Source organism: Miniopterus schreibersii (assembly GCF_964146895.1).
Source record: "Miniopterus schreibersii genome assembly, chromosome: 15".
Lineage (NCBI taxonomy): Eukaryota > Metazoa > Chordata > Mammalia > Chiroptera > Miniopteridae > Miniopterus > Miniopterus schreibersii.
The window spans coordinates 15,596,053-15,621,688 of NC_138115.1; the positions used below are offsets into that span (position 1 = coordinate 15,596,053).

General features: G+C 41.3%; 1 protein-coding gene across 2 annotated transcripts in view; it reads right to left on the bottom strand.

Annotated features, from left to right (window-relative positions):
- The window catches only part of CACNA2D3 (calcium voltage-gated channel auxiliary subunit alpha2delta 3), a 768,096-nt gene that overhangs the window by 2,808 nt on the left and 739,652 nt on the right, over window positions 1-25,636 (bottom strand). For both annotated transcript variants that reach the window (XM_081159441.1, XM_081159440.1), the window contains one exon: window positions 130-240. In XM_081159441.1, the coding sequence (XP_081015567.1) occupies window positions 130-240 (111 nt within the window). The remainder of the gene's footprint in view (window positions 1-129; window positions 241-25,636) is intronic.

Below are 25,636 nucleotides of genomic sequence, written 5' to 3' on the forward strand. Positions count from 1 at the left end.
TACACGTTAACACTGAACTCCCCTGACAATCCCCCCCGATAACACGAGAATATTTCTCCCCCAGGTATCCCGGCTGTCGAGCCCTTACCAGCTCAGCGCAGTGGCCGCCCCGTGCCCGGAAGGATATACCTGATTTCGATGGGCGCCATGGTGATGGGGGCCACGGACTCACAGGGGCAGCTGCTGTCCACCACCACCATGAACAGGTTGCTGCTGGGGATCTGCTGGATGACAAAGGACCTGCGGGAACAGAGGCACAGACACAGCGAGGGGTCGCTTACCATTCCTCAAGTCAAGAGCCATGAGGAAAACTTTTTCCCCAGAGGGTAACTACTCTATTTTGGAAAACAAGCTTCAGAGACTGCTTTCCTTCTGTAGTTGCCTTTTTCCATAGGCTCTTCACCTTCAGATACTGAGCTTCATTAAAAAAAAGATAGCTTAGAACTTATAGCTATAGCCATACACAGCTCGTAAAACTCACCTCGGGAAGACTGGAATTTTATATGTATAAACAGTAGACTCGGATTTGGCTAATTCTGCCTCAATTGCCAAGGTCTAAGGGGTTATAGGCTTTTCCAAGCCTCATTGCCTTCCTAAACATTATCAAAAGTTGCATTTGCTGTTCTTGGAAGTGGATATTTCTCTCTTTTCCTCAAAGATAGACTGAAGCTCTGTCACACTGATGACAAAAGATGAGGTGAACTTCCTGAACCCTTCCCCTGTGCCACTCTGCAGGATGCCTGCCCATGACAGGGCACAGTGTTTGGAGGAAATTAACGCCAGCCCTTTAACAAGTCCCACCCTTCTCAAGTCCAAATTGTGCTGTTGCTGCGGCTCTCCAGCAGCTCTGACCTTCTGGGTCCATCAGTAAAGGTTAATGACACCCGCTTCTTCCGTTACCCAACACAGTGAAATGACAAAGTAACGCCACCATAAAAATACTCCTTTAACAAGAAATGCTGCTGACATTTTGGAGGAACAAATTAGTAGACCAAAATCCCATATTCTTTCAGAGCCAACAGCTTAGCTAAGTATTTAGCCCCAGGCCTAGAACCCCTGTCAGATAACTTTTCAGGATATTTTATCAAATTCAATTTAGTTGGATGACAGAGACTATAGCCTAACAAAATGTTCAATTCCTCCATAATTTTTCTCTTCGTTCATCTTTCTCTCAGCTAATTTGTTCTGTTCTCTGGAGTGTATCACCTCACCATGCTTTACACAAGTCTTCCAATGAAGAAGCATCCTTCTGCTTTGCGGGGAATTAGGAAGAAGGGGAAGGATCCCTTTTTATTTTTACCTGTTACCACCTCAGATGTTAAATTATCCAAGAATGTCTCTGAGACAACACAACTGGCTTCCTTTCTTCAAATGCCCAGTGCCTGTTCGTCTAATAGGATGCAATTATGTTGATTTTTGTGACCCATAGCAGGAAACAGGGCATGCCACTGCTCAGCAATGTTCCCCCAGTGCCTAACCCACCATCCACACTCTGGGATACTTGCTCTCTCCCTTTCTCACCTTTCCCCACAACTACACCTGGCTTGAAGAAAAAATGCAGCCTTGCTAACTGTCTCAATAAAACTTTAAAGATCTCTGCTTTGCTTTCCCCTTTTAGCACTAGGTGTCTTCTCACCTAAACAAAGACATTGCTTTAGCGGTTGGCCTCTGTAATGGATTATGCCTATCAGAATTGAAATAATCTACCTGAGATGGCTCTCATCAGAGAACCAATGACTCCCATGTTGGAGGAAAGTGAACAGAGTCTTGGAATAATGTAAAACCAAGATTATACAACTCTTTAAAGAACAAATGGTTTACTTGAAAATTAAGCCAAATGAATCTACCAGATGTACAATAAAGGAGAGGGAGATAAAAATATGAAATAGAGTTCCAAAGGGAGAGAATGTTTTCCAATTGATGAAAAATTCTATTTTTTCCATAAAAAGGGCCCATTCGAGCATGAATGAAACGTCAAATCATTAAAGATATAGGCCAATCCTAAAACCTTCTCTAGAAACAAATTACTTAAAGAGGAGTGAGGATGACACCACCTTCTCAATGGGAATACTTACGATGAAGAAAACAGAGCAACATAAAGGAAGTAAAATGTATGTTAGGTCCAGAGGAAAATTGATTCTAGGTAACTGTAGATAATGATAGAAAATTATGTTTTAAAATTTAGGGATAATAGTTAAAAATAGCATGGTAAGTAATACACACACACAGAAAAACTGACAATATAAATCTAAAATTACTACCAATCACAATAAATGTGAGGTGATTAGATTCACATAGTAAAAGGCAGAGACTCTTAAATTGCGTTTACAAAATACCAGGATTATGATGTTTGCAGCAGACGCTCCTAAAACACAATGACCTGGAAAGGATGTCTGATGAGGGATGTCAAATGACAGGAGAAGATTTACCAGAAAAACGCTAACAACACAAGAGAGGAACAGGAACAGGTTAATATTATTGTGCAAATATTCAAATGGTAAAATAATTAAAATGTAATAAAGAAAATGGTTCATACAATCTGAATAAGTTTTCATATTAAAATAATATAGTATAATAGTATATCAAGGAATGATATGAACGTTTATGATCATAGTGTACAAACTGATAAAAATACCAAAGTGAATGATGAATGCATGATCGATGAAAACACTGAGCAAAACCTCTTCAGATCTAAACAATGTAGAATGTAAGTTATTTTCTTTTTTATTTAAGTTTATTGGGGTGACATTGTTTAATAAGATTTTATAGGTTTCAAGTGTACATTTCTGTAACACATGTTCTGTATATTGCATTGTGTTCCCACCACTCAAAGTCAAATCATCTTCCGTCAGTATATATTTGGACCCCTGAGTTATTTACAAACACTGGAAACCGCAACACATTCCAAAGAGCAGAAAGCATTGCTTACGTGTTCTTCTTTCTGGTAGAGTAAAATCAGAAATTAATAGCAAAAAATACATTAGCAGTGGAAATTAAAGGTTAAAAAACATATTCAATTAATGCTTGAGAATTTGAGGGCAACTCAGACTCAAATCTGTGCAGTGTGACTTTAAGTACTTTTATGGGGAAAAGAAGTTTGCAAATAAATGAACTAAAGTTTTGAATTGAGAAGCTGGAAAAATACAAACATAAGCTGCACCTGTGCCCCTCCACCTGGTCCTCCCTCTGGTACCCTGGGCTCCCTATGGACGCCTCTCTCCAAGGCCAGCTCTCAGGCTACTGCAAGGATGTGACTGATGAGAGAGAAGAGAGGTGATCATTGCACAAATAGTCCCCTACGTCTCCTAGCCATGCTCTTCAGGTCACAAACATGTCTCCCATCTCAGGAAAAACAAAACTTCCCCTTAACCTCACCTCTAGCGACTGCCCCTTCCCTCTGCCCTCTTTTATGATAAATCTCCGAAAAAGAAAACCCCACCACCCCCTCTCCCTCCTTTCTCATGGCTCTCCCTCGTCCACAAAGCCACTGAATCAGTTCTTCTCAGTCTCCTCTACCTCTGCTTGCTCCCTGCTTGCTTACTGTCTGCCCCTCGCCACAGACGGGTTTGCACAGGTGGAAGGCCGCGTCTGTCTGTCTGTGGTTGTCCCTTATCCCCAGCACCCGGAGTTGTGCCTGGGACACAGCAGATTCTAAGGCACTATAAGGTGCTCCCCCCCCCCCCAAATGTATACACACTTTAACAGCTAGTAGCTCAATTTTGAAAGTGAAATGTATTTTAATAGACGCCGCCTTTATAATTATCCAAAGTGTGTGTACCCATTTTTGGGACAGCCTATATTTACAGAGTCAATGGCAGGGTGGATTTATAAAGATAAAAGCAGCAGAATAAAATGCAAATAAAAGTGTGAAGGTAACTGAAAGAACCAAACTCGGGGGTAAAAGAACATTGCCAGAAACCGACTTTTTTTGGCACTCCTGATCAAGAAAGGAGTCACAAAGCCGTATTAAAACTCGAAAGGTTCAGAGATATTTAAAACGTTTTAAAGGACCATTAGGTATATTATTGTAAACAATCTGAAAACGTAGAGCAAACACTCCTTTGGGGATAAAGTATAAATTATCAACATTTGGCCAAGCTATAAAAAACACAAGCAGACCAATAGCCATAAAAATACTGAAATGCTCATTGAGAATCTATCCCCAAGCGAGTCCTACCCAAAGAACTGAAACTACTGCATTCAAGGGAAACCCGTGTGGCCCCACTGGGCCAACTCTTGAAACTAACAGAAGAACTCAGCCCACTGACCAGTTCCGCGATCCGAATACTGACACTGGCAAGAACCACTTGTGGTGTCAATCATCACTATGAAATGTCCAAGATTAAATCTAGTAAAAGACATTTCTTTTTTTAAATATATCTTTATTGATTTCAGAGAGAGGAAAGGAGAGGGAGTGAGAGAGAGACAGAAACATCAATGATGAGAGAATCATTGATCGAGCCCACGACCTGGGCATGTGCCCTGACCGGGAATCGAACCCCGATCGCCTGGATCCGTCGACGCTCAACCGCTGAGCCAAGCCCGGCCGGGCAAAAGACATTTCTTTATGAAGAAAATGACCAAACTTTTCTGAACATAAAAAGACAAACTAGTAATTGGAAGGAGGTACAATGGTTGTGGAAAGAACACTAAAAAATTAGAGAAATATAAATTGAAATAATAAAATGTATTTTTCACCAGCAGATTGGCAACATTTTTAAATTTTAAATCTGTCCTATTATCACTTGGTGGAGAGTCTGGAGAAGTGAATGTTATTCTACACGGCTGGTGGGAAAGTGAATTTTATAGCCATTTATATTATTAGAATGGAAATCATTTAGATCCTGTTTTTTTCCAGTAGTTTTATTTCACAGTAAGAGAAACTCTTGTTCAGGATCCCAAAAAGCCATGTTGAAAGATGCTCTTGATAGCACTGTTCATTGAGAGGAGAAAAAATACGAAACCCACCTGGACGCCCATCAATAGGGGGTTGACTGACTAGGCACAGTATGGGAGTCTGTGGTCTGCTGGGCACAGATAGGAGGGTAAGGGAGATGCCTGTTTACTGTCATGAAAGGATATCCAAAACATAGCAAGCAGAAAAGTTATGTTGCAAAATTATAAATAAGGTATGGATATCTAAAAAGATTTAATTCTGTTACAGAGAACAAGTAAAATAAATGGGATGGATAAGACTTATCAGATACATTGGGAATAGATAAATCAGTAAGCGTTCTATGACTTACGTGAGACACAGAAAGAACAAATGGACTAAAAAACAGAACTTGAGTTGAACACAAATATAAAAGAACATATGAAGTCTCTTCCTAAAGATAAGAAGGAATTGAAGGACGGATTGAAATTAAATATTGATAAGGCACGGACCGTGTCATTTCCAGGCTGATGGCTCTCACCTACCTCATCCTTAAGCCCACCACTGGCAACCCCCTTGCTCCTTGCTCCGCCTGAGACACACAGATGAAGGTCAAGGCTGCTCGGGGGGTCAGAGGCAGACTGCAAACCTGCCCCAGCATCTTCCCTGTGAAGCCAGCCTGGGCTGGCTCCAGGGACCTTCTGTCTGCTGAGTCCCACCTCCACCCTCAAGTCTGATCCTTCCACAATGTCATCGATGGAAGGGCAAGGGAGGAGGGAAGGGAAGGGGAGAGACTGGCGGAAAAACTGCCAGGGAGGCTTGAATGGAATCTGTAAAGCTGAAGTTCCTTATGAGGAGAAAGTGTTCACGTATGATTCCTAGAACATTTAGAGATGGAACATTATGCTAAAGGCAAAGAGAATCCATTTGCTCATGTTACGAAAGAGAACATTGGGTCTCAGACAGGATAAGTAAACTCTTAACAGAAGCTGTACAAATAAGACACCACTGTGCCCATTTTAGAGATGGGGAAAGGAGATGCTGAGCAACTTCCCAGAGCAGCAGGGGCTCAAGCCCCTGGCACCAGGCCTGTTGTGGGGCCACATCACAGACAACACACTTTCTCCCTTGTATCCGCACGAGCAGTGCTCAGGCTCCTTTGCAGCCGGATCCAGAGAGGCTGCTCCATACAGATGCTGAATGGCAGCAAGTGCAAGGTAGGGCTGTTAGGAACACACGCACCCTCTCGGTGGAAGGCTCCCCGAGTGCTGTCAATGAAGCCCCACAGCCAACTCCTCTTTATTTCCCCAAATCCTGGGAGATGAAAAGCCCTGCCTGCAGCGATCCTGAAGCAAAGGAAAACAACCCCCTACAGAGGATTTGCCAGCGGAAAGATTAACTGCTTTTCCATATTTTAAAGACTTACTGTCTGCTTATTAACATGGTGCTTCGGAGGGGTCTGGGCAATGTTAGCTGTACATTTATGTGCACAACGTGTATTTATGGCCCAGGGTGCAGGGTTGAACTTCATAAAACACACCTCGGTCCAGCTGGGCCCTGCAGCCAGGCTGACGTCACCGCGTGGAGGAACCTCGGCCTGGTGGGTTTGCCTGGGGGCCAGAAGAGGCAGGAGGGAAACGCCTCCACCCCGTCCTTTCTACCAGGGATAGGTCAAAACGCGTGAAATAAATTAGGTTCTCAAGGGAAAGCGAGCAGGGGAGAGGGAAGCGATGTTGATGTGTCCGTTGCCGGAACTGAAACAACCCAGCCGTCCCTGCACCAGTCACTGCAGACTGGGAAAGACTAGAGGGGACGTGATGGGATTTCAAGACGGCCTCCCCTGACAAGAGAGGGAGGATGTGTGCCGCATGCTATCTGCAGAGGGGCTTTGTGTCCAGATGAGGGAAGCGGTCATGCTGCTCCCCTAATGCTCCCCGAACAAACACGTGCAATGGGGGAGACCCCGGGATGCGATTCCCAGGGGGCCCCAGGATACACACATGTGCAGAACTTGCTCGGCTTGCGTTTCATCGATTGGGTACAAAACCATGGCTTGAAAGATTGTCAGGGCAGGGCAGAATCGGAAAACATTTTGAAGTCTTTCGCCCTTTATAGATTTTCACCGTTTATAAATTTTCCAGATTTTATCCCAAGGTAAAAATAAAAGACAGGGAGTAAGTCTCAGGGAGACTGTTCTGTGTGGTACTATCCTTGGGGGGGGGGGGGGGGGAGTGGGTAGTCACCATGGATCTTCAACAGGATTTGATTCTCGTGGAAGGTGGGAAGACACCTGTCCTCCCGCAATGCACCCCAAAATGCGCTACACTGACTCAGGCCCAAAAGTTGTGAGGAGCAAACACTTGGTGGCTGGATGTTTAAATTCAAATCAGGAATTAAATATTGAGGATGTCTTCTAGCACTGTTCTGTAGCCATGCTGTGGACCAGCAGGGGCAGGGGAGAACAGCAGCCCGGACCGAGCAAGGTAAAGGGGTGCAGAGCAGGCCTCACCTCACCGCAGAAGTGGTCGCCCCGGGAATCTCACAGGGAGTCATGTTAGTGTGTCGGGGCTCACGCAGTTCTAAAATACCGAAACTGCTTCAGAGCACAGGGAAGGGAGAAAATATTTCATATTTCTTTTATGAAGGGCTCTGATATAAAATCAAGATTGTATCAAAAAAAGCTACGGACAATCTTTTTTTTATGAATATTGATACAAAGATATGGAGTAATCTCTTTTTTATGAATATTGATGCCAAGATCTTAAATGAAAGACAGCAAATAGACTTTAGTAGGACGTTGAAATAGTAACACAACACGCCCCAGTGAGAATAACCGAGAAATTCAAATGCACAAGCTTACTGCGTTGTCTCAGCATAATAGAAACAGAACTATGAAACAAGTCTGTTTTTTAAGTCTCTGTTTTCCACTCTGCTGTGCTGAATTCCGGCCTTCTCATCTCTAAATGGTATCTCGTAGAGATTCCATAACTTTCTGACAACTTTAGGTTAATAAAACTAGCCGGGTCTAGTTTAACACTCTCATTTCACATCTAGTTCAAAGCTGGATGCTCACCGTGCTTCCTTCAACGTCCTAGGTTCTCGCTTCTTTGGTATCTGGGGTGGGGAAAATGGAGCAGCAAAGAGGCAGAATTTTCTATGTACCCGGTCACAGTGTCATTCTCTGACCACGGCCTGTTTTCTTGCAACACGGATTGGCCTTTGGTGCCCCCCGTGTGGCCCAGAATCCTTGTGGTTTCCTTGTGAGGTTATCACCGATTCTTCAGAGAGCTGAGAGCTCCTGCCAGGCTCCCACTCGATCATCCATGCGGCTCCTGCCATCTGCACTCACTCCACAGCCCTTGCCCTTGGTGTGGGCCTCACCTGAGAGCAGCCCTCTTGCTGCGTTTGAGGAAGATGATGGCGCTCTTCCATTGTGTCCACCTGACCCTGAGAAACATGCACCTTTGCTGGCCCAGCCATAGGCCCTTTCAGTGTGGCACCTTCTCCAAACCTTGCCCTGTCCCTGTAGGTCCCTTTCTCCTGTTGGGAGAGGCTCATGAATAGATTGCTGCCTGGTGGATATTCCACTAGTGCTGGGCTTCCCTTCTTTCAAATGCCCCCCAAATAGAGAAAAGAGTCTCTTGGAGCACCCTCCACTGCCCATCAGGCTCCCAGCGGGGAGAAAGCACCCCTGGAGCGAAGACTCTTTCCATAAACTCCAAGCTCCTCTGTTAGGCCCCTCACCAGTCTTCACAGGGCAGACTAAAGGTGGCCCAGCTGTCTACCCTCAAATAAGCTTGCGGGCGGGGGTGGCAGGAAGGATTTCCATCTCTAACTTAGTGCCCACTAGAAGGCTGTTCTCTTTAGAACCCGTGGTGCCTAGTGTCACTTTGTCCTTGCCTCGATCTGGGTCTACAAGGCAGCCCCACTTGACGTCCTGTTCCGTCCTACCAATAAATCTATTCATGTGAGGCGCCCTATACAGAGCTGGAAAAGGGCCAGCGCTCGGGGGTCTGTTCAATAGGGCCCTAAGTGATGTGACAAAATCCCATCCCTGAAAACAGCCCTGAAGTGAACAGAAGTAAGCTCTTAATTCTGAACCAAATGTAGCATCAGGCTTCAGAATAAGACACTCGTAGTTAATTAGCCAGAAGAAGTGGAGGCTCACACCACCCTTTATTATGCCTCATGGTCCCGAAAGTGCCGGCCTGTGCAATTAAACCAGAGAAACGAGGGATGGCGAAATGTTGGAACAAAGGGAGTGCTCACAGGTACCTTAACCGAACCCCCGCCCCACTCCCAATGATCATTCCTGGGTTCCCTGCATCTCTCAAGGTGCCACCATCTACTGAGTCACACAGCAGAGATCTTGAAGTCATTTCCACCACATCCCTCCTGGAACGTCACCGTGGGCTGATCTGACCATCTCCTCAACTCCTCTCCAGACATCCTCTGCAGGCAGGATCGGCTTGAAAATTTTAATTTCATCTTTGAATTTGTGTTTTTAATTGAAGTCCAATGGACAACAGAGCATGCATGGGGGCGAGGGGGAGGTGAGAGGTTCTTAGCTGCGAGGCTCCTGCCTCAGCCTGGCAAACCCATGGCCCTCCAGCCCTGGCAGAGGCCTGGGAGCAGGCATGGGATAGGCTGAGGCAGGTAGCAGTGAAACCAAGGGTCCTATGACTTTGATTAAATTTAGGTTTAAACTGTAGCTCTTGCTCTCTCTCCCTCTCTCACTGCCATCTCTCTCTCTCTCTATATATATATAGAGAGAGAGACCTAGCCTTTTCCCTGGATAATTAGCAACCCTTAAGGCAGCAGAAGATAGTAGCCTGGACCTGACTAATGGTCACAGGTCTGGTCCTCTGCAGGCTAAAGATAACATCTAGACCTAAGCTGTTTCAGCTCCTGAGCCCTAAGGTGAAATGACCTCCTGGCTACTTTCCCATGGGATTGAACAGAGGGACACTGGAGACCTCAGAACTGTCCTCAAGACCTGAAGAAATGATTCATCACCCTCACATCACCTCTGGCCAATCAGCTCCCAGCATGACCCTGAACCCCTAACCCACGGTGCCCTGTGATTCTGTCCTCTATAGTCTGTAACCTGCACGCCATCAGGGAGTCGGGTCTTTAGAGCATAAGCTCCCATCTCAGTATTGGCCATTTCAAAATTAAACCATTTTTCTTTCTCTCCTGCAAGCTCCTGCTTGTGCCCTTCTTTTGACCAGTGCAGGCTGGCGGATGAACTCAGAAACACCACTGGGGTCCCAGTAACAACAGCTGGCAGCACCGGGGCACACTCAGCCCGTGACTTAGCAGGGGTGAACCCCTCATCCACCCCTGGCCCAGGTACCAAGCGTGTCCTGTGCTAAGATACAAGTCCCTTGTGGATTAGCTGTCCATGAGCTGGGTGGTGAGCCTGTGGGAAGGGAAGACTGAGTCCCCCTCTCCAAGCAGGGCGTGGCACCTCAGTACAGTGATAGAAGAAGGGAGAACGAGGGAGCTACTGGGCTGCACACCCCACTGAGTAATGGGGGCAGGACCAAGGGTGCCCGTGAGGGTCTCTACTTACCCAATGAGTGCCCCTGTGCCTCAGAGAGCACAATGTTAAATAACAAAAGTATACAGGCATAGATATATACATGTATGACAGGTCTAGAGAGACCACAGGAAGGAAGAAAGCGTTTTACCTTTCAGTACCTTTAATGACACTTTTCCCTGCCTCTTAAACGAGCAGCCCACATGTTCATTTTGTGCTGGGCCTGCGCATTGTGTGACTGGCCGTGCCAACCAGCATCATGCCTGGCATACCTTAAGACTGGTTTCTCTACCACAGCCCATCTGTTTCTGAGGTGGGACAGTCCTTCCCAAGCACCAGGCTGGTCACTCTATCTCCCTCTTCACACAATTCCATGACCTCTTAGCATCTACTCCGTGGGCTGCGCCTGAGTGAAGCACACAAGGCCCTGCAAGATCCATCTGACTCTCCTTCCCGCCTGACGCATCCAAGCCCCAAGCGCTAAGCCACCTTCGTCCCTGACGGCCAGGCATGCTGACCTGACTTGGGCTCTTGAATGCATCGTGTGTCTTCTCCTTCAGTGCTGAGACCCCGGCGGGGCTCCGTTTCTTAGCCTGGGCTGCTCACTGGAATCACCTGGGGAGCTTTGTTTTATTAACCTGTGTGCTTGGGCCGCACCTAAAACAAATCATATTAGAATCCCTGGATGTAGGGCCAAGGCTTCTGTATTTGAAGCTACTTAATTGACTCCAATGTGCTGCCAAGGCTGAGACCTAGTGATCGAGAGGAGCTGAAACCTAGTGGTCTAGAGGAGCTAAGACCTACTGGTCTAGAGGAGCTGAGACCTAGAGGAGCACTCCTCAGACCTAACTAACTTACAAATGTCCTGAGGATCTGGTCTAGTGTGGGGCCAGTGAGTCTGCCTTTCTCACCTGTTCCCAGGTAACGCTGATGCTACTGTTTCAAAGACCAGCAAGGCTCTGAGTGTTGCAGCCACCTCTTCCTGAGCCCTTTGAGACCCCCAATTCGATAACAAAAGACCTGTTGAATGTTGCTTTCTCCACGGAGCGCACTCTCGCATAAGCAAGCACGCCCTCCACATGCTCCGTGGCCTGAGGCAGGCGCCCGTGTCACCCATAAAGAACACATTCACTTCTAAAGGCAAGTGGGATGAAACGCTGACAGCCTTTCCCACCCTGTACTGTGCACGGCAAAGGGTAGAAGGATGGACACCAACACTGCAGGCGTCACTTGGAACGGTCAGAAGGCTCTGCTATAAAACCTGTGGACAATTCCAGGGGAGCCCGTGGAAGAGTTACCATGGAAAGCAGTGAACACGAGCCCCAACAAGCATCCCCTCTGGGTGTCGGGGGAGGCACAGGTCGCACACATTGAGAAACCACGACCAGAACAAAGAAGAGAACAAATCAGGACCTCAAATCAAAAGTCAAGGGGGAAGATGCTTCAAATTTCAGGAGTTGACTGGACACCAAGCTGCCGTTCCCCTAGGAGTCCCTTGAGACAGCTTATCTGAAGGTTGATGGTGGTAGAAACTGATTTACTCAGCAATGCAATACCATCAGTAAGCTGGCTGGTGTCTTCTCTCTTCTTTACTCCCTCTCTCCCTCCCAATCTTCCTCCCCGCCCCCAACCTCTCTCTAAAAAGCCAGACAGAGAGCTATTTAGTTTTTAAAATTGGGTAATTTTGTCTCCTACTAGGCTTCTGAGAGGCGGGCACACACCTTTGATATATACGCATCAGCTCAGAACAAAAGCTCATTGGATAACAATGGGAAAAGATGGGAAGGAAAAATCATAATTCAAAGAAGCAGAAGCCCCCTGGCAAATAAACTGTACAGAACATAGTTCAGGTTTAAGCAGCCCAGAACTGTTTATTCTGACAACTTTACAAGATGTAGACACCTTTGCTTCTGGTTGATTTCAGAAAAAAGAGGGCCCTGCCCTCTCCAGCGGTTTCCTTTGATAACCGATCTCCCTTCTTTCGGTACCAATATCCCCTTCTTTGTTCAGGAACCCACCCTTCCTCCAGGCATCCCAGGTGCTTCCAAAGGCCTAGCCCTGCACAGGCATGCCACCTGGGCTTATGTGACTGGTACAATTTCTTCCCCTAAAGAAGGCAACCATTTCAGAGATGGGCACTGGACCTAAGTTATTCCTATCAGACTTAACCCCAGAACTCTTATTTCTCCCAGCACATAGAAAGGAGGACATCTTCAGCCTTAAGAGCCCCCGGCAGCTTTCCTGTGCTCACGAATGGAAACATTGCTGAAACATGAGGTAGGAAACCAAGGTCTTGGTCCTAGCCTTTGGGAAACAAGGGTGAACCTTACCTGAGGCCTGCATTTCAACTTGTCCCCTTCTTGTCCAGATTTGCTAGAGATGAGCCTTCTGTTATTTGTAATGAAGGGTCCTAGGCGATGCGCTCCTAGATTCCTTATGCCGGCTATCATGTTACCCGACGGCCACCACGTTACCTGATTACACTGTGGCAGGAAACGCAGGCTTCAGAGAGCTGAGCCCTGGAAGCCACCAGCCCAGCACCTACGGGGTGCACCTCGGATTGCCTGCCAGGAACCAGACTGGAGAGGGCCTCTCCTGCCCCACTTCTCTGGCGTGGGAAATGTGCCATGTTTTCACAGTTAAGAGCTGAGATTAAATGGGATGAGCATGTTTTCTTTGTTATACTTATTTATTCAAAAATGTATACAATGGACACATTATGGCATTCCATTTGTGGTTCCATTTGTGCCTTGCTGATGGGGAGAGCACACAAAAAGCTCAAACGATGCTTTGTCTGCAGGGTCCAGTGTCCCGAGGTGGTATTTATTATACTGCAGACAGAAAGAGTGGAAAAGAGCCATCATAATGACTTCCACTCATCCTCAGCCCCACCAAGGATTTGCTGAGATTTATGGTGCGGACCCAGAGCTTGAAAACAGCTTGGGCAGGAAGTTCTTTGGCATATTAGCCCAAGGCAGGTGGCAACAAATGGTATTTTGTGTTTGAAATATGGGGGAGGGGGAGCCCCATAGAATAAAAAGCAAGAGGGACCCAGTCTTCTTTCTCATCTCAGAAAACAAAATCTCAAAAGAGCGGACAATAAAAGATATTTTCAAAACTTGGCTATTCTTTTCGCTTTTCAAAGTTGTTTTTTTTTGTACTAGGGTTTTCAATAAATCCTCTTAATTATGACATGAACCATTTTCTTCTAAGCCCTTAAGAAAAGTAAGGAATTTGTTAAATAGTTTCACTGGAACTATTAGTATCTTTTCTTATAAATAATGAGACTAAGAGCTAACATTTATGGAGTGTTTACTCGGCGCCAAGCACTTTTCTAAGCAGTTCCCCTTTAATTCTTCACACCAACTCAAAGAATGAGCATCTTCATTGTACAGATGGAAACATTCAAGCTTTGAGAAGTTAAACAAGTTTTCCAAACCCTAAAACCCATCAAGCATCAAAGTATCAAAACTCTACAAAACCAGGCATATTTCACCCTAAGTCCTTCTTTTAACCATTTTCTATAACTAATCACCATGGTCATCATCACTACCATCATCATCCGAATCATCACAGTCGTTTACCTGAGCATTTATCATATGCAGTCAATGTATGAGGCCCTTCCCCTAAAACCGACTCATTTTACAACTCTAGGAGGCAGATAGTATTATTCTTAAATTATAGAAGAAACACCCGAGGCTTAGAGAACTGAAGTTATTTGGTCCCATCTTGATTTAAGATAGCACAGGTAATAGATATCAGAACCACCGTCTGGATTTAAGCTGTCAGACTTTACAGCCTACCATCCTATCCATTAAACAGTAAAATCTCATGTGGAAAAGTGTTTGAGCAGTAGTAATGCAACAATTCACTGATAAACTGGGAACAGAGAATCTGTCCCTGGATTGAAGGGGGAAAACTGACATTGCCTTGGACTCAGTTACAATCTCTCACTTTCTAGTGTTGCAGTGTCTTGCACAATCCCTGTGTGAATTGTTAGGTTCATTCAGCAAAATAGAACAGCATCCTTAACAAACCATCCGGCAGCCTGAACAGGCTTCAAAGTATAAAAAATTCACTGTGGAATTAAAAATCTTATTTTAGCCCTGCCTAGTGTGGCTCAATTGGATGAGTGTTGTCCCATGTACCAAAAGGTTGCCAGTTCAATTCCTGATCAGGGCACATGCCCAGGTTCTGGGCTTGATACCCAGTAGGGGTTGTGCAGGAGGCAGCTTATCAATGTTTCTCTCTCACATCAATGCTTCTCTCTCTCTCACTCCCTCTCAATTCCTCTCTCTCTCTCAAATCAATAAAAACATATATTTTTAAAAATGTTATTTTAAATGACCTGGCAAAGTCAGATTCTGACCATCAATAATTGTTTTCTAAAAGGTTGTACATCTTGCATTACAAGAAAAAAGCATTTTTTCCAGCCTTCTACGCTAAAGGAAAGAAAACAATTAAGCGAAGTAGGAGGCAAGTTTTGCATAGGAAAAAAAACTGGAAGGAAATATAGTGCCATTTAAATACTTCTACTTATCCCCCATTTTACAGATGAAGAATCTAGGCAACTTGCCTGAAGTTAGTAAGCTAGTAAGGCCTGGACCTAGGATTCAAACACAGGGCACTTGGCTTTGTAGCATAAGCATGTAACCTCTCTGTCTCAATCCTGAGATTACATGTGATTTCTACTTTTTCCTTTGTACATTTTTCTATTGAATTTTCTATAAGGACTAAGAATTTCATTTTAATAAGAACCAAAATCCATGGAATAATAACTTTCTATTCTTTAGACTCTGGACATACGTATTTGTAAAACTAAGTCTCAGTGATCATTAAAAAATATATATATATATATGTTTTTATTGATTTTAGAAAGGGAGGAAGGGAGAGGGAGAGAGAGAGAAACATCCATGTGAGAGGGAAACATTGATCAACTGCCTCCCATATGCACCCCAGCCGGGTACCAAACCCACAACCTGGGCATGTGCCCTGACTGGGAATTGAATTGGTGACCTTTTGGTGCCCAGTACAGATGACGCTCAACCAACTGAGCCACACCAACTAAGGCAGTGATTGTCATTTTTCTCTACAGTATCAGTTGCTAACTACCAGAGAAACTAAAATCAGAGTGAAAGTAATTTAATTGAAATAAACAAGGAAGTGCCATGCTGTCATCTTCCATATGGCCAATTTGATTATAGACTTGGGGTGTGCCCCCATCTCTCTGAGCCTTTCTATAATATCAGCATTAACACTGCCTGGTCTACAGTTGAAGCTCAATACATTTTCACTGATTGAAATAGGGGCTGGATCCATACATTCCAAATGTGGCTCTAAGCTTTCCGAATAATATATCTTACAGCTTTGAATCAGTCAAACAAATCACGCAGTTTGCTGTATTTTGGGATCTGACTTCTGAAACCAATGCTGCCAATAATTCCCACCCCTATTCACAAGACAGTATGGTGATTCATTCTGAAGAGTTTAAGTACTGAGGTGGACACCTACAGCCATAGGGAAATATCAAGAGAGATAAATGTATTGCAGGAACACTGTATCAAAGACAATGTTTTGGATTAGTGTTCACACAGTTTTATGTGATGATTGGTAATATACACCAACACAGGGAAAAAACCCCAAAAAACTCCTAGGACAAAAATCAGAACTATTCTCCCATAGCCACACAGGGAACATCAATATGACGTAGAAGGAGGAATGAAATGAAGGTGGTGGGAGATAACAGGGGTACTTGACTGGTTCAAAAGGCGGTGGAATTGAACCAAGCTCCCAGTGTGAAATTAACAGCCAATCTACTTTGGAAGGTGGCCCCTTTCCTAGCTCAGCCTTTGTTTTCCTATCTCAAAGTGATTTCTAAGGTCCCTTCCTAGTCTAACATTCTAAAATACTAGGCTTTCACATCATTGTTTCCTCCTTGCACAAAACTCTTTAAGTGTCTCCATGCTGAGGTAACAGATTTCAATTAGTTGTTATATCTCTTTCCTTTAGCTCCCTCCACTGCAAACCCTAAAGAAAATCAGATTTTTTCATTAAAAAAGAGATATTTAGACTCTAAAAGTTAAAATTCAAAAACTCTAAATGTTAAAGAAGAATTAATACCTAGCTTTCTCAAACTATTCCCAAAAATTAAAGAGGAAGGAATGCTTCCAAACTAATTCTCTGAGGCCAGCATTTCCTTGATACCAAAACCAGACAAAGGCACTACAAAAAAAGAAAATCACAGACCAGTATTTTTGATAACCATAGATGTAAAAATTCTCAACAAAATATTATCGAACCAGATCCAACAATACATTTAAAGGATCAACGCCATGATCAATGCAAGCAATGCAAGGATGGTTCAATATCGGCAACTCAATCAATGTAAAACATCACACTAACAAAACAAAGGAAAAATGCATGTTCATTTCAATTGACACAGAGTAAGTACTTGACAAAATACAATATCCATTTATGATATAGAAAAAAAAGGAAAAAAAACCTCAACAAAGGGGGTATAGAGGGGACATAACTAAACATAATAAAGGCCATGCATGACAAAGCCACAGTTAGCATCACACTCAGCGTGGAAAGCTAAAAGCTTTCCTCCTAAGATCAGGAGCAAGATAAGGGTGCCCACTCTCCATTCTCACCACTTTAATTCAACATAGTATTGAAAGTTCTAGCCACAGAAGTCAGTCAAAAAAGAAAAAAGATACAAAAGGCATCCAAATTGGAAATGAAGAGGTAAAACTCACTATTTGTAGATGACATGATCTTGTATATAGAAAACCCTAAAGACTCCACCTGAAACTATTAGAACTAAGTAAAATTGCAGGATCCAGAATTAATATACAGATGTAATTAGTGGCATTTCTATATACTAATAATGAATTATCAGATAGAGATAGCAATACCATACCCCTGACTGGGGATCGAGCCTGCACCCTGAGCATGTGCCCTGACGGGGAATCAAACCCCGATCTCCTGGATGCTAGGTCGACACTCAACCGCTGAGCCATGCCAGGCCGGGCTGTGAATATATTTGACTTTTAAAATTCTGAATGTTAAATTAACCTAGGTCGACTCCTGTATACCATTTCCAATGAGTGCAAAGAAATTATATACATAATCAGGGTAAAAAGTTTTAAAGTGTAAATACTATATCTCACGTCTAGGGGCAAAAATGAAACACACTCATCTACCAAAGCCCAAAACTAAGCCACCAAAAAAGCAAGGTAATTTAAACGTGTGGTACAATAAAACTTAACATTCATCAGAAGAAGATAACAAAATTCAGGGCATCTACAATATACCATCCATGATAGCTGGTATACAAAAATTGCCATCCATGTGAAGAAATAGTAAAATGTGACAAAACAGAATAAAAATGTCATGAAAAACAGATCAACATATGACAAAGATGTTAGAATTAGTAGATAAGTAGATGAGATTTATATGTGTGCGTGTGTGTGTGTGTGTGTGAATAAGCCTAAAACCATGTATATATTGAATAAAAAAACCAAGATAATTTCAGCAGAAATATAAAACTCTATAAAAGAAGCAAATGCAAATCCTAAAAAGAGAAAGAATAAAATACCTGAAATCTAAAATTCATTGAATGGTGTTAAAAGCTGATTATATCGAATAGAAGAAATCACCACTAAACTTGAAGCCAACTCAATGGCTACCATCCAAACTGGAGAACAGAAAGATTGGGGGGTGGGGAGATTGAAATGAAAAGGAACAAAACTCCAATAAGCAATGACACAGTATCAAGCAGTCTAACAAACATGTATTTGGAATCCCAGAGTTGCGTAAAGAGAGACTGGGCCAGAAAATATATAGAAGAAATACTGATTGGCCTAAAATGCAAGAGAGGAATTGGGAGCATATAATCATAAGATCTGCAAACTACACATGAAACAGTACAATACAGTTTGAAAGTAAACCATGAGAAATTAAAGATGTGTGCTGTAAACCTTAGTACAATCACTTACAAAGTCTTTTTTAAAAGTTTAAAAAATAAGACAGTAGCAGGAGAAAAAAAAAAAATGGAATCACAAAACACTCAATATACAAGAAGGCAGTAGAAAAAAAGGGAAAAATAAACAAAGAAGCAAATAACAACCAGAAAACAACCAAAAACATGGTTGATTTTAAGCCAAACATATCAATAGCTACTTTAAAATAAATGGCCTAAACATGCCCATTATAAGATTGAGATTGACATCCTGGATAAGAAAAAGTCTGATCCAACTCCATCCTGCCTATAAGAAACCCTATAATTATGAACACAGAGATAAGCTCATTGTGAAAAGATGGAAAGAAAATGTAGTATAAAAATATCATTCAAGGGGAAGCTGGCGCTGCTCTACGGGGTGGGCAAAAGTAGGTTTACTGCTGTGAGTACATGAAACACAGTTTATTCTTGTATTACTAATTCTTAATTATCATATTATTTTTCATACAAACAACTGTAAACCTACTTTGCCCACCCCTGTATTAGTATCAGACAAAGTGTACTTCAGAACAAGGAATGTTACAATTATAAAGAGGGTGTCACAAAACAATAGAGTCAATTCACCGAAGAGTCATAACAACACTAAATGTGTATGCACCTAACAACCAAATATCAGAATAAATGAAGCAAAAACTAACACACACTGAAAGAAAAAAATACAGGCAAGTCCACAATTACAGTTGAAAACTTCAAAAGTCTACTTTTGGTCAGTAGAAAAAATGGAACAAATAGAAAACTGTTACGGATGTAGAAACAAGTTTACGTCATTGATATGTATGAACACTCTAATCAACAACAGCACAATATACATTTTTTTCAAGTGCATGTGAAACATTCATCAAATTAGGTCTTGTTAGATGTCATTAAGCAAATCTTTGAAAATTAAAAAAAAAATAGAATTATACAAAGAATGTTCCCAAGCAATAATGAAATTAAACCCAAAATCAATGACAGAAAGATTTCTGGAAACTCTCCAAATATTTTGAAATTGAACATGTTTCAAAATAAACCTAAAGCTAAAGAGGAAGCTATGGGGGAAAAGGAGAAAGTATTCTGAAATATTTTGAAAATGCTATTTAATAAAGAAAAAAATAAACAACTTGGATTAAAATTGACGGGACACAGTTAAAGAAGTGCTTCAAGGAAGATTTCTCGTATTAGATGCTTAAATTATAAAAGGCAAAAGGGGCAAATCAACAATATAATTTTTCATTATTAAAAAAAAATTGAAAGAGAAAATCGAAACAAGGATGGCAAAGGAAGTACTAAAGCTAAGAGGAAAATGATAAACTTGAGAATAAAAATCAATAGAGAAGTTAATGAAATTAAAAGTTGGTTCTTAAAAATGATCAACAAAACTAATAAACCTCTAGCCTGTTTTTTTATTACCAAGTATAAAAGAGAGATGATTCCAGCTAAAACAGTCATTAATGAAAGAGGGGACATCACGATAGCTCATAGATATGAGAATGATAATAGGGGATACAGAAAAACACTGTAAGTCTATACATCTGACAACTCAGATGAACTATACAAATTCCTTGAGGGACACAATCTACCAAAGCTCACCCAAGAAGAAACAGATTAACCTCAATAGTCCTATACTGATTCAGGATGTTAAATTTGTAGTTAAAATTTTTTCCACAAAGAAATGTCCCGGCCCAGAAGTCTTCCTTGGGGAATTCTACTACAGATTTAAGGAAGAAATAATAGATTCTACACAAAATCTTCTAGAATATAAAAGAGGAGAGAAGATTTCATATGTCTTTTCAGGAGGCCAGATTATCCTGATACCCAAACAAGGCAACAATACAACAAGAAAAGAAAACATTACACATCAATGGACCATGTTAACACAGAGCAAAAATGCCACAGCATCATATCGGCAATTAGAATACAGCCATATATAACCACCCCAGGAATGCAAGAGTGGTTCAACATTTAAAAAACAATGTAATACATATATCAAGACTAAGATAGGAAAACCATGCCAGTAACAAGAAGGATTAAAAAATGAGAAATTTTTGTATCCTTTCATGATAAATAAATAAATAAATAAATAAATAAATAAGTCTCAAGTTAGGAAAAAGAAGAAATTCCCTTAACCTAATAAAGGGCATCTAAAAAAAAACCCTAATAGCTAATACTAGACATAATAATAATTCTAAATGCTTTCTCTCTATGATTGAGAACATGACAAGGCTGCTTGCTCAAGCTCTCCTAGTAAACATCACCCTGAAGATCCTAGTCAGTGCAATAAGGCAAGAAAATAAAAGTCACGCAGAGTGGAAAGAAAGAAATATGACTGTCTCTATGCACATATGACATGATTTGTCTACGTGGAACACCCTAAAGAAGCTACAGAAAAAGTAAGTAGAATTAGTAAGTCAGTTTCTTAAGGTGGCAGAATATAAGATCAACATGCAAAAATCAACTGTATTTCTATATACTAGCAACTAACAGTTGGAAATGAAAATGAAAAAGTATAATTTAAAATAGCAGCAAAGGAACAGCAAATACTTAGGTATAACTCTATTGAAATATTTGAAAAACCTGTAAGCCGAAAACTATAAAACACTGATGAAAAAATTCAAAGAAGACCAAAATAACTGGAGAGATTTAGCATGTCTACATAGTGAAAGACTCAGTCGTGCTACAGTGCCAGTTCTCCAAAGTGAGCTATACAGTCAACCCCATTTCAAACAAAATCCCATTAAAAATTTTTATAGAAACTGACAAGCTTTTTCCAAAATTTACATGGAAAGGTAAATGTACTAGAATAGACAGAGTAATTTTAAAAAGTATAAAAAGGTTACAAATTCTTAATACCTGATTTCCAAAATTAATAGAATGCTAAAATAATCAATACAGTTTGGTATTGGGAAAAAGATAAACGTGTAGATCCATTGAATAATACAGAGTCTAGACATAGACATACACACATATAGTCATCTGATTTTCAACAAAGGTACAAAAGTAACTCAGTGGAGAAAGTATAGTCTTTTCAACAAATGACAGTAAAATAATTAAGTATCTATATGCAAAAAAAATACCTCAATTGTACCTCATACCATGTACAAATATAATTCAAAATGGATCAAAAATGTCAATGTAAAGTTGAAGAATAAAAACTTTTCAGAAGGAAATATAGAAAAAAATATTTGTGACCTTGGGTTAGGCAAAGATTTCTTAGATATGAAACAAAAACATGATCCATTAAAAATCAATTAATGGGATCTCAACCAAATTAACGACTTTCTGCTCTGTGAAAGACGTTGTAAAGAGTATAAAAGGACAAGTCACAAGCTTGAAGAATATATTTTCAAAGGACATCATTCTATGTACCTAGAATTTGCAAAAAAATATCAACACTCAATTAAAAAAACAACCACCACCCAATTTTTTAAAAATGGGCAAAACAGCACAAAACCAAGCAACCTGTTTTAAAAAAAATGGGCAGAGGAACTGAACAGACACTTTTCTAAAGAAGACATACAGATAGAGGGCTAACAGGTACATAAAAACATACTTGATACCAAATGCAGAACATAGGGCATCCTATAGAACAAATAACCTCCCAGTTAAAGGCAATGCATGCAATTCACTTGGTTCTGCTTCAAACAAACCAAAAATGAAAGGCCATTTGAGATAATTGGGGAATTTTGAATATAGATAGGGTATAAAGTAATATGCAGGAATTAACTGTTAATTTTGTAGGGTGTGATAATAGGGAATTAAAATTTTTTTTCAAGTCCTTATCTGTAAGAGATGGATTATAAAATATTTAAAAATAAAAAATATGTTGTCAGGGATCTGCTTTAAAATATTCAAGCAAAATAATAATAGTTGTAGGACTAATGATTTAATAATCATAAGAATGTAGATGGGGTTACTGTGAGATAAGGTTGGTAAAAGTTGACAATTGTGGAAGCTGTGTCATAGGTGCCAGTCCATTACACTACTCTTCTGAATTTTGTGTTTATTGCATTACCATAAAAGAGTTAAAAATGAATCTTTTGCAATGACTACGAAAAGGTCATAAAGAAATTTATATGTCAAGTATTCTCCTGAACTCTGACCCTTTCACATCAATTTCCAAAGGATCACTTGTGACAGATAAAAGACTAGCACAGGAGGACGGGCTGGGCATGAGCCGAGGATGGACATTTTTGCCAAGGTCCTGACATGGGACTCACTCACTGTTCTTTGCATTCTAAGGAAGTGGAAATGAGCGTTGACGCCTCTTTTAAGTTTCTCTATGGTTCTATTTTTAAGAAATGTATTTTAAGAAGGAGCTAGAAGAATCTTCTCTGTACCGACGTGTCCTTCCTTTCTGTTTGTTGTTGTTTTTAACTGAACAGGCAAGGGGAGCACCTCTGATTTGCACACCCAGCAGACAAGGATGACTGTCTTTTCTTTGGCACAAGGCTCTAGTCTAGTCTGTACAACTAAACCTCCTAGCTAAATAAATGCACCTATTGATTAATATTTACATATTTAGTATATGTAGATATATATAGATGATATAGCTATAGATATAGATGGTTATATATAGATATAGATGATGATAGATATAGATAGATATAGATATAGATAGATATAGATATAGATAGATATAGATATAGATATAGATAGTTATCTCCAACATCCTGGCTACTTCATTTATCTTAGCATTATAATGTCCAAAGCATTTACTGTCTTATAAATATCTCAAGAGTCATGATTGACTTCTATCTCATTCAATCAGTAGTTGAAATTATTAGCTTAACAGAGTGATTCTCAAGATGGACTTGTGAAACTATTCTGTCAAGTTTTGATGAATGTCTGGCGAATTCTCAGTTAAAAAGAGCTCAGTAGGCTTGCTTACTGTAAGGCTTCCCTGAAACTTTAACAGGCTAAAATGAATTCTAACTCTCCAAGAGGAGTAAGGACTAATGGCCTTTTGTACTTGTGAATTTATATTAATCCATGCCTATACCACATTTCATATCTCTAAATACTCTGACACACACAGCACTTAACCTCATGCCTGTAGATGTATCATAAACCCATATACAGCATTTTACTAAGTTCTTGCCCATGACTATTTACATGTGCACATACAGCGTCTCATGTCACACCTGTGCTACATGGTCATACAGTACTTCTCAAGCCCGTGGATGAACATGACCTCAAGAAACTCAAGCTCTGTCTCCAGCATGAAAACTTCAGGATGAAAAATGGTAACTGGTATGTTCACCATGGTAAATTAAGGGGTACAAAAAAAAAAAAAAGTTTAAAAGAAAATGAACACACTCAAGGACCTTAGTATGCATTTAGGTACTATGACCAAATTTTCCAACCTGAACATAACTTGGTTGCTCGAGGTTTTCATGTGTATTTGGACAAAACAGCCCAACTTTTAGAAGCAACTACCTCATCATGGATGTTAGTGAGAGGGAAGGAGAATCTTTGAAACTAGGCAAAACAAGTTGTTATGGGGATGCAGTGACTTCTCAGGAAGGCCATACTACTAGATTACAAACGGAAGGGCAAAAGCCCAATTTATATGATATATAACTGATTTCAGAGAGACAGGAGGGAGAGGGAGAGAGAGATAGAAACATCAATGATAAGAGTCATTGATCGGCTGCCTCCTGCACGCCCCCGACTAGAGCTCGAGCCTGCAACCCAGGCATGTGCTCTGAGTGGGAATAGAACCGTAATGTCTTGGTAAATGCTCAACCACTGAGTCACACCGGCCAGGCCCAATTTATATGATTTTTAATCTCTGGTGCTCACCACTGTGTCTGTCACCCCATGTGTACGCAGGGAACAAATTATTTCATAAATAAATGCATTCAATAAAATATATTTACTTTGATCTAAAAACAGTAGGGTTGTACATTATACTATTTGTTTTTTAAAAAATGTTTAATGCTAGAATAAAAAGGACTACTTCAGAGGAGAAAAGTGACATTGCAGAAGACAATTTCTAAAAAGAAAGACAACATGCACAGAAGTGAGAGGGGAAATGTCTGCCATGATGCACTAAGCAGTTCATTTGTCTCTTCCTTCAAAAATCAGGGCATAGTAATTGGGAGAAATCCCCTCCTATTTACTCTCTTCCCTTTCTCAAGGAAAGGCGATGACTGACTTCCTGCATCCTGGCTTTGGTTTACGGTGGGCACACCCTCTTGCAGGGAGGTATTACCTGTTTTCTCTAAGATCCCAGGACAGGAGTTCTGAAATTCCTCCTCCCCAAAGTGCTGATGACAGATTCTGTTCAGGTTTTCCTGAAGCCCTGATTCAGAGTCCACTTATGGTTTACTCACCCCTTTTCCACTGTCACTCATTTTCCATAAACTTAACTTTAAACACTAGGTCGGCCCTCTCTCTCTCTGAGCCGGATGCATTATAACAACACCTTCAACCGACGGTGGTGGGACATCATTACAAACAACTTCCGAATCTTCGGGGGGAGGTGGGGGGTGAGGTGCAAATGAACCTTCTGGCATTATTTTACCTTTGGTTTATTTTATGTTTGTTTTTCTTAGTTATTTCTGCCTTCTTCCTAGTTTATGCCAATAAGAAAATAAGTGAGAGAATCCAGCTTTTGGAGAAGAAGTCCAGGAAAGCACTGTCACTTCCTATTGTATTCTCTCCTTAGAGATCCTGCAGAAGTCTCCCAGCCTGGCTGTTCATCAGAAACACCTGGGGAACTTGGCCAAAATACAGATTCCCAGACCCGACCCCTGGAGACTGGAAATCAGCGGGTCCAGGGCGAGGCCCAGGAACATACATTTCTACAAGGATCCCCCAATGATTCTGATGAGCGTCATCCTGAGCTTGAGAGCTACTGACAGGCATTCTGAAAGATGAAAACAAAATGTAGATCATGACATCACTTTAAAAAGCAAAAAATAAAATTCCTTTGCTCATGGTGATCACCTTAAAAATAAATCACAAGGATGTCCTAATAATATAAGAGAGGAGATCGTCAAGGTACAGCTAACTGGCTTATTATGTGGTGAATAGTCTAAGCTGAATGGTCTCATAAAACTGCCCACAGGTACAGGTGTCCCTAGGAGAACAGTCATCACTTTGACCTTGTCCAAGTTAACTTTTATTTTTTTTAAGGTCATTTTCTTTCTTTCTTCTCGCTCTCTCTCTCTCTCTTTCTTTCTTTTTTAAAAAATATATCTTTATTGATTTCAGA